The sequence below is a fragment of the Narcine bancroftii genome, chromosome 4, assembly GCF_036971445.1.
Source record: "Narcine bancroftii isolate sNarBan1 chromosome 4, sNarBan1.hap1, whole genome shotgun sequence".
NCBI lineage: Eukaryota > Metazoa > Chordata > Chondrichthyes > Torpediniformes > Narcinidae > Narcine > Narcine bancroftii.
Window position 1 is genome coordinate 29,670,678 of NC_091472.1, and position 15,613 is coordinate 29,686,290.

The window sequence follows — 15,613 nt, forward strand, 5'->3', positions numbered from 1 at the left end:
TGCTTCCTGCTGCATGTCTGAAGCTGACTAGTTGAATAATCCAAGCCAGACTATTTGAAGTTCCTTAATTTTGTAATTCAAAATGGAATTATTGTCCTGTTCACCACAAAATAGTTATTTGTGAACTTAGCTGATTGCTTTTCGCAATCTCTGCATAGAAATTGCAATAAATCGGTTTGATTTGAACGTGAAATAAATGTAAGAAGTTTGTCAGTGCACTCTTACACAAAAACAACATGGTCAGAAGAATTGTGGTGCCGACTGATATTAGCTGTTTTGGATTTGACATAGGATGGATAAACATTTTGTCATAGTGCAAAGTACAATTTACTTGGGGAGTGTTACACCTTTATTAAGTGAAGCATTGCTTGTTCATGTCTGTTGATTTATGATTTTATCAAATATCACTTTAACTTATTTGTGCCTTGCATAGTTGGAATGGAGTCTAGAGAATTTCCCTTCAAAGTAAAATGAAACAGCCAGCACACCAGGCAGTATGAAGGGCGTGGATGTGCATCTTTGCTAACATGGGTTAAATCTATCAAATATTAAAGAATTAATGAAAATTTGTCTATTTCACTCAACCTGTCACTTTCTTAGTGAATTTTGTCTCACTGTTCTTCAAACATACCAACAGTAGTGAATATTGGAGGGTGAGCAAAATGATTGTGGACAGAGGAAATCGGAGCAGGAGAAGGCTATTTGGCCTTTTGAGCTGTTGTGCCATTGGTTAAGATCGTGGTTGATCTACCCTGGAGCCAGTTTTCGTGCTGTTTGAAGTAGATTCTTTGGCAAAGTTTAAAATAAAACATGGGGCAGATGCATGGATAGTATAGGTTTTGAGCAATATAGGCAGATGGGACTTTTCTGGTCGACATGCACAATTTGAGCCAAAGCACCTGTTTCCATGCTGTGTGACTCCATGGGAATGCAGTGACAGGTTTGAGATCCTGTACCACTCCACCCTCTGCTTTTTCTGTTATCTGGCAACTTGTTAGACTTGCAAGTTAATTGAACAGAAATTTCTTCCAGCTAAATATTGGGAGTTTGCCAACTATTCAATCCATCCCTTTTCGCTTTATCTCGGGGTCACACATTCATCCTTGTGACTTTGTGCAACCAGGTAAATGATGAAGCTTATGCCATTGATGTAATCTCATTGGATTCCACTCCATCTCCATTCATCCATTAAATGCTTGAGCATTGCAGAAGAGGAACAAGATTTGGCCACTCTGCCCTTCCATTCAACATGATTGTAGCTGATCTATGCTGGCTTCCGTTCGAAACATTAGTTGTATATCTTTTTTCTTTGGCTTGGCTTCGCGGACGAAGATTTATGGAGGGGGTTAAATTCCACGTCAGCTGCAGGCTCGTTTGTGGCTGACAAGTCCGATGCGGGACAGGCAGACACGGTTGCAGCAGCTGCAGGGGAAAATTGGTTGGTTGGGTGTTGGGTTTTTCCTCCTTTGCCTTTTGTCAGTGAGGTGGGCTCTGCGATCTTCTTCAAAGGAGGTTGCTGCCCGCCGAACTGTGAGGCGCCAAGATGCACGGTTTGAGGCGAGATCAGCCCACTGGCGGTGGTCAATGTGGCAGGCACCAAGAGATTTCTTTAGGCAGTCCTTGTACCTTTTCTTTGGTGCACCTCTGTCACGGTGGCCAGTGGAGAGCTCGCCATATCTTTACCTCCTACAGTCAGTTCAAAATCTGGTGAGTTCCTCCATTTTTGTGTTTTTACTACAAGTACAGCATTCAGTGTTTCACTCCTTCTCTATGCCAGTTCACCACAACTCACTATTGCCTAATCTTTAAAACATTTGTTAACTCTCTTAATTAGAGCAACAAAACTTGTTTTATGTGGTTAATTAGTTTATGTACTCAAGATTTAAAAGAATTTTTAATAATCACTCTACTTTGTCACTAGATTAGTAAAGTTCAAGCTTGTTTCAATGCATAAACACTACATTGACTAAGAAAGCAAATAAAGATTAAGGCTTGTGATGTCACTTCCTGATATTTCTGTTTGGAATTCTGTTTTAAGCCCAAATAGTGTCTCACCAATTAATTGTTCTCCCTCTATCTCCATCTATCCTGTGCTTAGACATGCTCTCCACTACTTTAAAATTTTGCCTATTAGTTGAATTGTACAACACAAAAAAAAAATCAACTGGACCTAGTGCCTGAACTGATTCATTGAAAGAAATGCCAATTAGTCTTTCCCCCTACCCCCCGCCCCCCCCCCATGGAGATTCAAAAGCTTTTCTTTTCAAGAATTTATCTAATTTCCTTTTGAAAGTGACCATTGAATCAATTATCACCCTTTGAGCCAGTATATTGCAATGTGCTTCTTTCAAGCTAAATCTCTTCTTCTGCCCTCTTTCTTCAGATACTTACCTAAATCTGTGTCCTCTAATTGCCAATGGTTCAGAAAGGCTTCACCACTTATTGGCTTTTTCGTTACGTTGCTGTGGAGTGTAAACTCCAGGAACATTTGTCTTCACGCGAGGAGAAATAATTCATCATTGCTAACATGCAAGTGTAAACTCCAGGAACATTTGTCTTCACGCGAGGAGAAATAATTCATCATTGCTAACATGCAAGGCAGCTCCATTATTTTAGGATTTCAAGATAAAGTTGTGATCCAGAGTGAATCACAAATGTAGCCCGTCATCTGTTTCTTGGACGCACTTGGCTCATTTGTTTTTTTTTAAATCTTGTATATTAAAATTTTCCTTTGTTCATTTTAAATCTTGCTTCTATCCTTAATGTTTGTGAGGCAAAAGAAATTTGTTTATATTAATTCTGCATTACTTTGTACTATTTAAAGGGATATTTAAATTATTCAATTGAACCAGGCCGAAATTGTTGAAAGCCAATGTATAGTGGATTTGAGCATTGGTCAGCTTGAAAACCAAGCGTTTGAAATGCTGTGAAATCATTAACAATTAACCCAATGTTAATTTTTCAGTTAACATGGAACATTCAAATTGGCAGATCATAAAGCACAACCCCCTAAATTGTTGCACGTTAAACAGTGTATAATGACCAATTGCAAACCACTCAATTATAATACAGAGGTCTTAGCTGTGTTGAAGAGTGTCTCCCTCCAGGACTTGATTCTCACACAACGTAATTGTTCAAGCCTACATAACCAGATCAGTTCTTTGGAATTGCAGGTAAAATGTGGTTTGTGTAATTGTGTCAATTGCAATAAATTTTGTTTCCTTAATTAATGCTGCACCAAGTATTGGTATGGAAAGCTGGAAATAGTCAAGAATAACTTTCCTTTCTCAGGAGACCTTAGGCCTTTTCACACTGCCATGTAAAATGGGGATTCCCAGGAACCCTCCTGTGGACTGGCAGTGTGAAAATGTCGGCCCGGGGAAATTACTCGGGTCTGCAGCCCTACCTCTTGACTAGGGCTGCCATCGCCCTGCAGTCTGAATTGGCCAATGGCAGAGTAGGGGAAGTGTTGTGACATCAGCGCTTACATGATGCATCACTGTGTAGTCATTTCAGCGTTTAAACTTGTCAACCTCAATCTTCCTTCAATAAATCAGTTCATTCTGCTATTTTCCTCTTGCATTTCTAAAGACTGGTACATTCAAATTCCAAAATGTAAAATTTCACAAAATCGTTTCCAAGCCTAATATAACACAAAGGTTCAACTGTGCTGTCGCTTGCTACCTTAAATTATAAAGATCTGACTTAAGCAGCAATGCTTTGTTTTCTTAAGATTTTAAAGAATTTTGGTCACCTGGCCTATTTTCTATTTAAGTAGCTGTGTTGCCTTCTCTTGGTCCCAACCAAATTGTTAATTGGTCCCACCAGCACCACCCCCAGACACACACACCTTTCTGTGAGTACGTAATGTGTCACTCACTATGTCATCGCTGCGGGTGGGGAGGGTAAATTATAGAGAATTTGGACCATGGTGTGAAAGACCCAGGAGTCCTGCCTTGCCGGGAATTTCACTCGGGTCCAATTAGGGTCACCACTCACCTGCAGTGTGAAAATGCCTATTGAAAGAATAAAACTTAGGGAAGAGCTGAAAACATTTTGTAAATATTTAGCCTGCCTTCTACATTTAAAAAGTCCCATGGAGTGATCTGTTCAACCTCTGTTTTAGCCAAGAATTTATTGCATTGAAGTTAGAAGTTTAGGTGTTCAGGATGATGATAGCTGAATAAAATGAAACTGTTCCCTCGCTCACACAATCACTACTTTACCAAACAGTGCAGTTTGCAAGCCAGAAGAAATGTTTCTCCTTGGCATGCCCATTGAGCTCAATTTACCAAGAAAGTTAAATCATAAAAATTTGGAGGATTTTCCATGCAACTGTTTACCACATTAAATCACTGGGGTTCATTATAATGATTGAGAGCCTAGAGCAATTTTAACTGATGTCTATTATTTCATTCCATGCAGATATCTCACATCCACAGATCAAATCTTCAACTTCGGTGGTCACTGAAGTTTCTCATACAATTCCCTAACAACTGAATTTCAGTTCTGATTGCATCTTGTTATTGACCGTCATTATCTTTGAATATTGGAGGATAATTTGTTATCTGATGATGTCGCATTTCCTGAATTAATCCACAAGGCAGTGTGGCTAAATTTGGCCAAATTGTATATCTAACCAGGCCATGCAATTTGCATAGCTTACTTGCTGCAGTGCAGGCTAAGAGAATGTTCTGTATTGAAATGTACCATTTCCAGGAGCAAGTAAAAGCTTGAGGAAGCTCTGGAAGAGGTGCAATACTTCGGGTTAGTTCCCTGCCCAGACTCAGAACACGACCCATTTTATTCCACTGGGAGACCAGCCAGAGGAAACTTTCAGTCAGAGGCACAGATTGATGTGTATCTGCTTGTGATTCCTTTCTGCCACCCTGTAACCATTCCAACTAATCCAGGGAAAGGGATGCTGTTGAAGGGACTTATCCCAGTTAGATGGATGGTTAATGCAGAGCCTTATTTCCAAATTGTGTCACATGCAGATGTTTTTCTCAAGGATTTTTGAAGTGTTAGAGATGGGAGTTTGTACAAAGAGACTTGCAGACTTTTTGTTTCTTTTTGGCTAATCAGTTGGCGGTCAGATGCCCAACTCTTTTAGTACTACTAAAAGCCATGGGTGGGAGGTTGTTGATGGCTTCTATATTCAGCTATTAAACTACATCACTTGGCTACAAATAACTGAAGTGGTTCCACAAAGTTAATGATCCAGGTGTAGCAATTATGAATCACCAGAATCATTCCGGAAAGGAGTTGGAACTCACGCTCTACTTTGGCATCTGTGATTGATCTTCAGTAGAGGGAACTAATTTTGCCTTCAGTCTGGTTCGTTGTTCAAGTGTGGGGAAATTCTGCCAGGTTGATGCTGAAGATTTGAGACAAAACAGTAAAGACTGAATATTTTTAGCAATTTGTGAAGCATCTGTGAAGCTGAGTTTGTCACAAGACAACCTGGGTAATCGCATGTGCAACATCCAATCAGCTCACAGTGGCTGAAAATAATTTGGAAGGAAAATTAGAGATTAGTCTTGTCGGGAGTGAAGAAGTTCAGAAGTAGGAGAAGAATGAATGACTTTGAGACCATTGTAGTTTTAATTTCTTTAAGCAAGGGTGAAACTTGGGAAAAGTGAGTGCAACAAGGGTTCACTAAATTGATTCCTGTGATGCAGGAGTTACCTCATAAGGTTGGACCAATATTTTTTTTGAATTTGGAAGAATGAAAGATGATCTTACTGAAGCACAATAGATTCTGAAGAGGCAGATTAAACACAGTGAGGATGATTCTCATGTTAGGAGAATCTTGAACTAGAAAGCATTCTCAATTTGAGGTCAATCGTAAGACAGTAAAAGTGAGACATTTCTGGTCTGCACCTTTTCGAGTTGTTTCTTCCCTAGAGGGTGTAGTGTGGATTGTGGCGGGTCACGTGGCCTCTCTGTCTGGAATCTGTTGGGAGTGTGGATTGTGAGGATAACGTGGCCTCTGGAATCTAGTGGGAATTTGGATTGTCGAGAGGCATGTCACCTTTCTGGCTGGAGCCTAGTCAGAAGTTGCTTCACTTGCCAATCAAGGGTTAGATCTGCCCACAGGTAAGGCTGATAGGCGATTGGCCCTTGCAGGTCACGAGGATAGGTTTTGCATTGAAAAAGCCGAACGTGTGCAGTCCCTGCTCTCCCTGTTTCCTACTGCTGCATGGAGACCATTACTGAACTGCAGGCCACGGGCAGCTCCGGAAGGCTGAATGCAATAAGCCCGTCCTGGATTCTGAGCTGTGGGCAATGCTGAAGACCAGGTTCATTTGATATACTTGTTGTAATTAATTTACTGTTTGTTAATGTCCTGTGCCTGCTAGAGATCGAGAGAATTGATGATACTGTGTGTTTAACCCTCACGTTCCCAATAGGGAGTTGAGAATGTTTAGCGGTGATTTATTCAAACCTGATGTGTAGTTGTGTATTATTGGTATATATGTGTTTACAATAGTTGTGACCATTGCTGAACTCCAGGCAGCAAACCATGGGCAGTTCCGGAGGGCTGACTCAATGAGCATGTCCTGGATCCCAAGCAGCAGCAATACTGGAGATTAGGTGTAGTACTTGTTAGTTACGTGGTATACCATGCCTGTGGCAGGTGGGTGCTGAAGAAGTTAAACCCTCCTTTCTCAGTATATCGTGCCTGTGAGCTGTGCACATTCGTCTGTATGACCGTGTGCCCTTTTGTGAATTCCCCTGAGTGTAACTATGGTCCGCTGCTTGTTGATAACACATGTCCAGACTTGATTCTCTTCGAACCCGTCAAAACTATTCTTGAACACAATAGATGGATGAGAATGTCATTGCTTGTTCAAGCCTGGGAGCAATTTTTGGCATGTGTGGGAATTGTGGGTCATGAGATTCAACAGGAAAGTCTGCAGATGCTTTGATTGTCGTGCAATACACCAAGTGCTGGAAAAACTCAGCAGGTCATGCAGCAGAAAGTAAAGGGTAATCAATGATCCAGACCACACCCCTTCATCGAGGTATAAAGAAAAAGCAGGCAGACAACTGAAGAAAAAGGTGGGGGAGAGGAGGGGTACAGGCTGTGAGGTCATAAGTAGATATAGATGGGAGAACAACTCTAAATGGAGAAGGAAGTGGGTGACAAGCTGGAGGAAAGAAGGATGGGGAAGAGAGAGTTGGGGTGGGGGGGATAGGTTCCACAGAAACTGGAAGAATTAACGTTAATGCCATCAGTTTGGAGAGTGCCTTGATGATGGAATACTGGGTAGCATTCCTCCATTTTGTAAGAAGCTTTGTTTTGGCAGTTTATGTCAATGGAGGAATGTTGCATGTTATTCAAATTGTTGGTTACTGGGAGGTTTGTGTTATTGCAGGGGTCAGAGAAAAGGCACTCAACAAAAGGATTGTGCAAGAAGCTGGAACTGAGGCCAAAGATCAGACCACTCGTGACTTTACTGAGCAGCAGTAAGGACTCAAAGCCATTTTGTCAGTCCTTCTTCACCTTAGAGCACAATCGCATATGATCAAAGCAATTTATTGCCCAAATTTACATGTCTTTCAAGTTGTGAGATGGAAGTTATGTCATCACATTGAAAACAAATGTGTATGAGCATATTCCTATGGTTCTTTGTCATGTTCCTGTTTCATTGCTAACCAATTTTTCACCAGTACAATGAACTTCTCCACATGTATGGGAAGGCACATGTCTCTTGGTGATGTGGAGCATCTGGTTTGGGGATCAGCATTTGGAGTTTGATAGATGCCTACTTTTCATTCTGATCAGAGGATGGCTGGGCTTGGTGATCACTCAACCAGCCACCAAGCTGCCCCATTGCTATCAGTGCCCAACTTTTGCTGCACCAGTGGGTGATGGACTGCCCTGAGCTTTGTATTGACTCTCTACTCTGTCATTGAGCTACTTAGCTCCACCAAGATGCCTTGGCATAGCTGGATGGTTGAATAGTGAAATGCCTTTGACCAAGTAACTCTAGGAAGGGTTGATCTCTGACTTGGGAATCTGGGATGGAGTGTAATTGGATAATTGTTACCAAAAATACCTCCTGCAGGGAAGATGATAAATAGAGGCAGAGATTGATCTCAGTTTTTGAAAAGTTTTTGTTTAATTCCTACCCAGATGCACAGCAACTTCCATCTGCTAGAGGATGAGAAAGAGTGAGACAGCTCTCTCCACCACCCTCACCGCCCCCCCCCCCACCACGCCGCACACACACAACCTCTTGGAAAATATTGCTGAAGGCTTTGTGTCAATCAACTATGAAATGAAAGAAGTGACTATTATCTGTGTCTGAATGATTGTGTCGTCCTAGATGGGCAACAAATTGCATGGACTCTATGCACGACCTGTTGAGAGTTGAAGACCAACATTTAATTGGCTAGTCTGTTGAGAGTTGAGGACCAACATTTAATTTTCCCTCAATGTTTCCTTCAAAAACAGTAGCAGTTTGTAATTTTCCATTTGACTAAAAGCAAAATCACTGGAGGATTTTTGAACGAACGTTGCATTGATCTGTGGAAGGAGACACAAGTGCAGTTAGAGTGTATTTCTTTTTAAATGTCTTTTTTGACTTCAATCAAAAAAAACATACTTTAATTAATCCAATACATGGGCTGGAATATAAGAAAAGACAGATAATTTGTACTTCTCCAATAATATGTTAATCATACATGGTATAAATTTTGTTTACCATTCTCAGTCAAACCTATTTTATCAAAATATCTCAAATGAAAAAGAAAAGAAAGGAAAAAAAACCCTATTAATCGGACCCCTCCCTCTAAACAAGGTTAACTTGCATATCTAATGTACTTAGGAAACGAAGGATGACATTCAGAGAACAGACAATGCTGTTCAGGAGCGTTAAATTCTGGGAATACTCCAAGAATGGGCACCACGTCTCATGAAAATTAATCATATCTTTAACATTATATCTTTTTTTTTTCTAAACTTAGGAAGGACATGGCCTCCTACAACCATTGAGTATGAACAGGTGGAGTGCTGTCTTTGCATTTCATCAAAATTTCCCATCTAGGTATCAATGATGTAAAATCTGCTCGTGAGAGAAGAAACCACTTAGAGCAATTAAGGGGAATTGTTCTAATTTGACCTTAAAAATGACTTATAAAGTTTGAAAATGATGTTTCCAAAAAATTTCTAAATGAGGGCAAGCCCAAAACACATGTATCAATGAAGCATTGAAAATGTTACATTTATCACTTTAATGAATCCGTATCATAATAATAATATTATTATGTGTGCTCTCTGCAACACTTTGAATTCTAACAATGTCACGCACAGAAGAAGGAGTCATTAATCAAATTTAGAACCATATCCCAGTCCTCACCTACAAGTGACAAATCTAAGTCGTGCTCCCACTTTTGATCTTAACTAGCGAAGCTATCATCGTCCATCAAATTATTATAAATAATTAATATTGAGCCTCTGAGAAAATTGAAAGTCAAAAAGTAAAAATAAGTCAGAGTGTGGTAATCACTCTGAGGTGGAGTGAGAGGCTGAGCGATTGAGCAGCTTGAGGGGACCTGCCTTGGAGGGATTGAATCTGTGGCTAATTGCAAAAAGTGCAGTTTATATACAGGGCTGAAATAGATTGGAGAGAAGCAAAGCCAAAGTGGAGTTTGAAAATGCGGGTGAGAACTTTGAAGGGGAGATGATAAAGGGCTCCCAAAACAATGACTGGCCATTTCTACCAATGGATGCTGCCTAACCCGTTGAATTCTTCCAGCTTTGTTTCCAGCATTCTGGTTTTTGTATTTCTCTATTCTTATTATTTGTAATTTGGTGGTTTTCTTACTTTTAGCAACATGTAAATCTGTTTATCAGAGATGCAAGGATTTGGGAGAAGAGGTCCACCATTTTCCAACCTTTTTGTCATTGACAAAATATCTACTTAAGGTTGTTATACCATGTCTATGTTTGGCTTATCATGAAAGAGAAGGCCATCACAAAATAAACCACTATCTTCCAGTGTAATTCAACATGTCACTGGAGGGGAATAAATCTGTTTCAGATTCATTTTAGAAGAAGGAATTTAGGCATCCACCTAGTGCCTTTCACATCTTTGCCTATGGATTATTTTTCAAGTGTTACATTGTAAACAAACACAGCAGCAGTTTGCTAATGGAAAAGCCTCACAAACAGGTGAGAGATTAATAACCAAGTAATGCTTTTCATGGGTGAAGAATAAATTTAGTCTAATTTATTAGTGGTGCACTTAATACTGCCATCTTGCAATCATAGAACAGAGTAAGAGAGTTCACCTAATGCGGGGGTGGGGGGGGGGGAGAATAAAAAAAACTTTAAATGGTAAAAGCATCAACAGATCTGGCCATGTCCATGGAGAAAGTTGACGTGCTTCTAAATCCTGGGGATATTCAGAGAAATATATCAAGCCTTCTGGCATTGAAGCCTCAGACAGCCAAGCCTTGCGCTAGATACTGGAGAGGTCCCACCCCCTGGAATGTCCCTGTTAGTTTTTGCCAGAAGCCACAGACTGAGAAGTGAAGAAGAAATGTACTTTGGCCCAGAAGTGGGAAAGTTAAGCCAGGAACTGCACTTCACCAGAATTGGAGAGAAAGGTTGGCTCACCAAAGAGCCAGAATTGGAGAAAGAATATTTATTTATGGAGTGAGGTTCTATGGATCTTGGTTAATTGTTTGACATTTTAGTAGCTGAAGTTTAGATTGTCTGGAATCTTGTATGGGTCTTGGCAGAATCTGGCACTGGCATCTTCAAAAAAATGAACTGGGAAGCCAATAACCTTTTACTGGTTTACTTGGAGAAGATCCCCCAAATGGGAATGCCAAATCATTCTGATTTTATTGAGAGGAGACGGGAAATTGAAACAAGACATGAACATTCCATGTAGAATAAAACACTTGTGAAAGTTATTTTTGTTTTTGAACACAAATTTTGTGTTCATTTGTGAGTTTGCCAGTGTTTAAATTATGGATCAAAGAAGTATTCACAAATAGATTTGTTGAATTGAAAAAAAAATGCATTCTTGACAGTTTTTTACATGAAATTCTCCAGATGTTTACATCTACCGTAATAATAATTTCTTCAAAATAATTTTGAGTAATGATTACATAACCAAGGAATAAGTCACCAAATTGAAGATTCATTTGTGTTAGGAAATGAAGATTATTTATGGCAGTTTAACTAAATTTCTCTTCTTGTAAGTCTTTCAGGTCTTCCCTTCACACCATTCTCATCAAACCCATTCTCTACTTAGTTACCAGAATCCCTTGTCTTACCTGCCCATCAACTTCCTTAAGTTTACTGGACACCTAAAATCACACTGCCACACTGTCTTGGGGATGTGGGGATGTGTCTTGGGGATGTGGGGATGTGTCTTGGGGATGTGGGGATGTGTCTTGGGGATGTGGGTGCCAGGCACATGCAACTAATTCATGTTAGTATAAATTTTTAAGATTAAAAGTATTAAAATAATTCCAAGAATTACACTTTTTTAAATTGTAATTTTTAAAAATTAATATACATAGATGTCACATCTATGTATAGACAGTGGAAGTCGGAGTGATTTTAAATTGGGTGCAGGAAGAGCCAAACTGTGGGATGGATGTACAGTTGCCTTCAAAGGCAGAAAATTAGATTGAGAAGACAAGTAAAACAACATGCAAGAACTGGAGGCATTCTAAACCTTGGTAACTTATTGTTTAGGTCTCAGCTAGAGTATAGTAATCAGATCAGAATCACATTTAAAAAAGAATAGGATGTCCTGCAAAAAATTTGGAGACATGAATATTAATGGTGCAAGTTGTGCCCAAAAAAAAAAATCATGGGTGATCAGCCCATTGCACCGGATTAAGTTCTTAGTTTGCTCTAAGTTTAGGATTTGATGATTGAGAGATGCTGCACATCTGTCCCTGTCATATTGAACTCCATGTGGAGTCCAGCCAACTGGGATTCCCTAGTAATGTGTTGGGAAATTGCCTCTCTGCACAATCTAACCAATCCTTGTTCATTTGAATGGAGGCCTTTGGCTGACCGTATAGAGAAAAAATAATAATTTTATTAGTTAATTTAATAATTTTAATCTTCAATGAGTATTTAGTAATACTAATTATTTATATTGAATAGGTTTCTCAGTTTCTCTGAATACCAGAAAGTGTTAAATAGTATTAAATTCTGGTATAGAGATTAAATTCAGGTTTAGAAATTAGGGGTCTCCTATATCAAAGTTATGTTCAAATTTATTTTCAGAGTACATACATGACATCACATACAACCCTGAGATTCTTTTTCGTGTGGGTCGGGAAGAATTTCTACTTATTGGTAATTGTAAACTGTACTCAAGAACAAAAATGTATGCCAAGGAAAGAAATGTAAACAAGCTATGCAAATACAGAAAAAAAAATTCAGTGATAAATAATGAGCAAACTAAGAGTCCTTAAATGAGTGTTGTTCAGGGGTCTGATGGTTCAGCTATTCCTGAACCTGGTGGTACGAGTCTTGTGGTACCTGCACCTCTTTACTGATGGCAGCAGAGAGAACAAAGCTTGTCCTGGGTGGTGTGGATCCTTAATGGTTGCTGTTGCTTTCTGATGGCAACATTCATGTCGGTTTTCTCCGTGGAGGGGAGAGTTTTGCCTATGTGCACTGTCCACTAACTTTTCCAGAGCCCTGTGTTTCATGCAGTTAAGGAGAAATGCCTTCTTTGAGATTAGTGAATCTTTAGAATTATTTACTTCTGAAGACTGAGTCATTGAACTTGTTGAAGCCTGAGACAGATTGAGGGGAATTGGTACAGACAGGAAATTAGTTGAAGCCAAATTAGGCTTTGCCCTTTTGAATGTTGGAGCAGTTTTGAGGGCCCCTGACTAACTCCTCCCATTTGTTTCTTTAAGACCCGAGTTACAAACTGACGCAGCATTCACATGGAATACAGTCCTGAAAATCACTTTTTTTTTGGCCTTAGTTTTTACTGGCAATTTTGGCTCCAAAATTGTGAAAACCATTGTAAAGAATTTGATTCCAGAATACCAAACCACAGCTTTTTTCATGGTTTATTCCATTGTGAATTCTATTTGTGCTCCAACCTGCCCTAGAATCATTCTAATAATAGTTTAGTTCTGACTTGGGGGAGGATAGGTATACTTGTTGGTCAATGGATGATTCTATTTAAACTTCTAAATGAAAGCAACTTTTCTGAACCTTGATATGATAAAATAAAGTCACGTTCAACATTCCAGTTGGGGATTTAAGGGTATTTGTATCGAAAGGAATTGATATTTTTAAGATACCCCCCACTTGCATATTTCATCTCATTTTTATTCAAACCTTCTGTTCACTAAAACATTGCTCATCAAATAAAAATAAAAGAGAACCATCATTTCCATTGAATTTCTAAAGATGTTCTTCAAATGTGATTCATATTTTTCAACTGGCACTCGATCATCAGGCTTCCACTGAAAGCCAGTGCCAAAAGCCTTTGATCCTAGTTGCCAATGATATGCCCGAGGTTCTCAAGTCTGTTCTCAGCAATTCAAGGAGTCTTGGGGCTTTCTCCTGCTTCTGTTTCTTTTTATTTGAGTCAAAGTTAAGCCCAATTTAACTTTCAAAATTAGAGTAAATGATGCAGTTATTTTTTAAATGCTCCAATTTGAAAGTATTTCAAGTTGACCTTTTGACCACGCTATTAATTGCTGCTTTCTTTTGGATTCACAGCAAAGTCTGATCAAGAATTTCAGGAAGCTTTCTTGACTGGAACTCACAAAAGGTAAAAAAAAAAATGTTCAGGTTTGTAATCATAAGTAGAAATTTCCCTGGTAAAATATTCCCCCTCCATTGTCTGTTTGGAAACTACAGAATGTTCAAACCCTGAATTGGAAGCAAAATGCTATTATTGCCAAATACTGGAGGTTTCATGCATCAAAGATTACATGGGTTTGCAGGTGTAAGGGATCAGGGAAGCTATTGGTCTGAATTTCCCATTGTGCATCAGATATCTGAAATGAAATTTTTATGCTGCATCCCAAGATTTGCTAATTGCTTTAAAGATAGTATCTATTTTCAGTTCAGTTTAGTGGTGTTTATTTTGGAAGAACTGGTCATTGATGGCAAAGATCCTGAGCATGGTAACAGTGTACTTCAATAAAAGAGATAAGATTAAAAATTAGGTTTTTTTTTAGTTTTAATTGAACTGCTTGGGGAAAAAGTCAGAAGTTTGAATTTTTGAATGAAGTCATGAAGATATTGGAGGGTTCAGACAGTCTCATTGCATCTTCTTGTTTGTTTTTTTTCCCATCTTGGATTGAGATGGTGCACATCAAGATAATGTGAGCCCTCCAATGTATCCCTCGTTGCTTGTTTTTTTAACAGGCAAGCTTGTGTCGTTGCTTGAAATACCACTATTTGTTCTGCATGACCTATTTTCGATCTGTTGTCTATTCAAATGCTTTACAGACCAGTGCTGGCAACTGAAACCATTTTTGCTTTCTACTCTCTTCACTCTTCTGAACCCTAGCAGTGCAATGAGCCAAGTTGGTAACTTTCAGCTGCTATAGAGAGATGCCTGCGGTATCTCACTCAATTATTCACTAACATTGCATTTATGGGAAAAGTTACAGTGCCTCACCTTCAAACAATTGAAGGGAATTGCTCAAATCAAGAATGGTTGGCTGATAATCCTTGCACAAGCTAGAGCTGGAAATGAATTCTCTGTCAATTGGCAATCTTGTGTATCCAGATTGTGGTTTGTATCAGTTATTTTTGTCATAAAATCATGGAGTTGAACAGCACAGTGCAGGCCTTTTGGCCCACGATGTTCTGCTGATCTATGTAAATCTACTCCACACCAGTCTTCTTTTTTTCCCCTACCTCATACCCATAACCATAGATCAAAAGTCAACGTCTCCATGCTGACCCTTTGCTCGTCTGCTCAAGTTGTATTTGCCCACAGTAGTCCATATCTTTCTATGTAAGTCTAGATATCTTTTAAAGAAATTGATTGTGTCTGACTTCTCCACCTTCCGTGTTTGTGTTGCAGATATCAACCACCACCTTTTTTTTTGTTTTAAAAGCTTTCTCTCAGATGGGACAAATGAAGGCAAGCTTGTGTAATGGCTTGGTTGACATGGGCAAGTAGGGCTGATGCACTTGTTTCTATGCTGTAGAATTCTATGAATCTCCCATTAATGACCTTTCTTATTCCTTCCCTTGAAGTTAAACAAATTCAGTCAATGCAATCTCTCCCCATTAATCCTCCAATCCAGGTAAGAACCGGATGAATCTCCTGCACTCTCTCTAGCAGGACCGCATCTTTTTTGTGGTGTGGCGGCCAGAGCTAAACACTTCAAGCATGGTCTAACGAGTGTTTTATGAAGTTACAGCTTAACATAGAACTTTTTTATTCTGTGCCTCAGCCCATGAAGGCAATCATGCCAAATACTGCCTTTGCCTTCCACCTGTGTTTCATTTTTCAACAAATTGTGGATTTGAAACCCAAGGCCCCTCTATTTGTTAATCTTCCTTAATGTCACGGCATTCAATATACATGTCCGACCCCAATATGACTTTCCATCTTGCAAATAAATTTCATTTGCCATC

General features: G+C 39.3%; 1 protein-coding gene across 1 annotated transcript in view; it reads left to right on the plus strand.

The window, feature by feature from the left end:
• LOC138762358 (formin-2-like) overlaps nt 1-15,613 on the plus strand; it is a 439,633-nt gene that overhangs the window by 329,163 nt on the left and 94,857 nt on the right. The window contains exon 15 of the mRNA XM_069936126.1: nt 13,733-13,784. Coding sequence (XP_069792227.1) covers nt 13,733-13,784 — 52 coding nt within the window. The remainder of the gene's footprint in view (nt 1-13,732; nt 13,785-15,613) is intronic.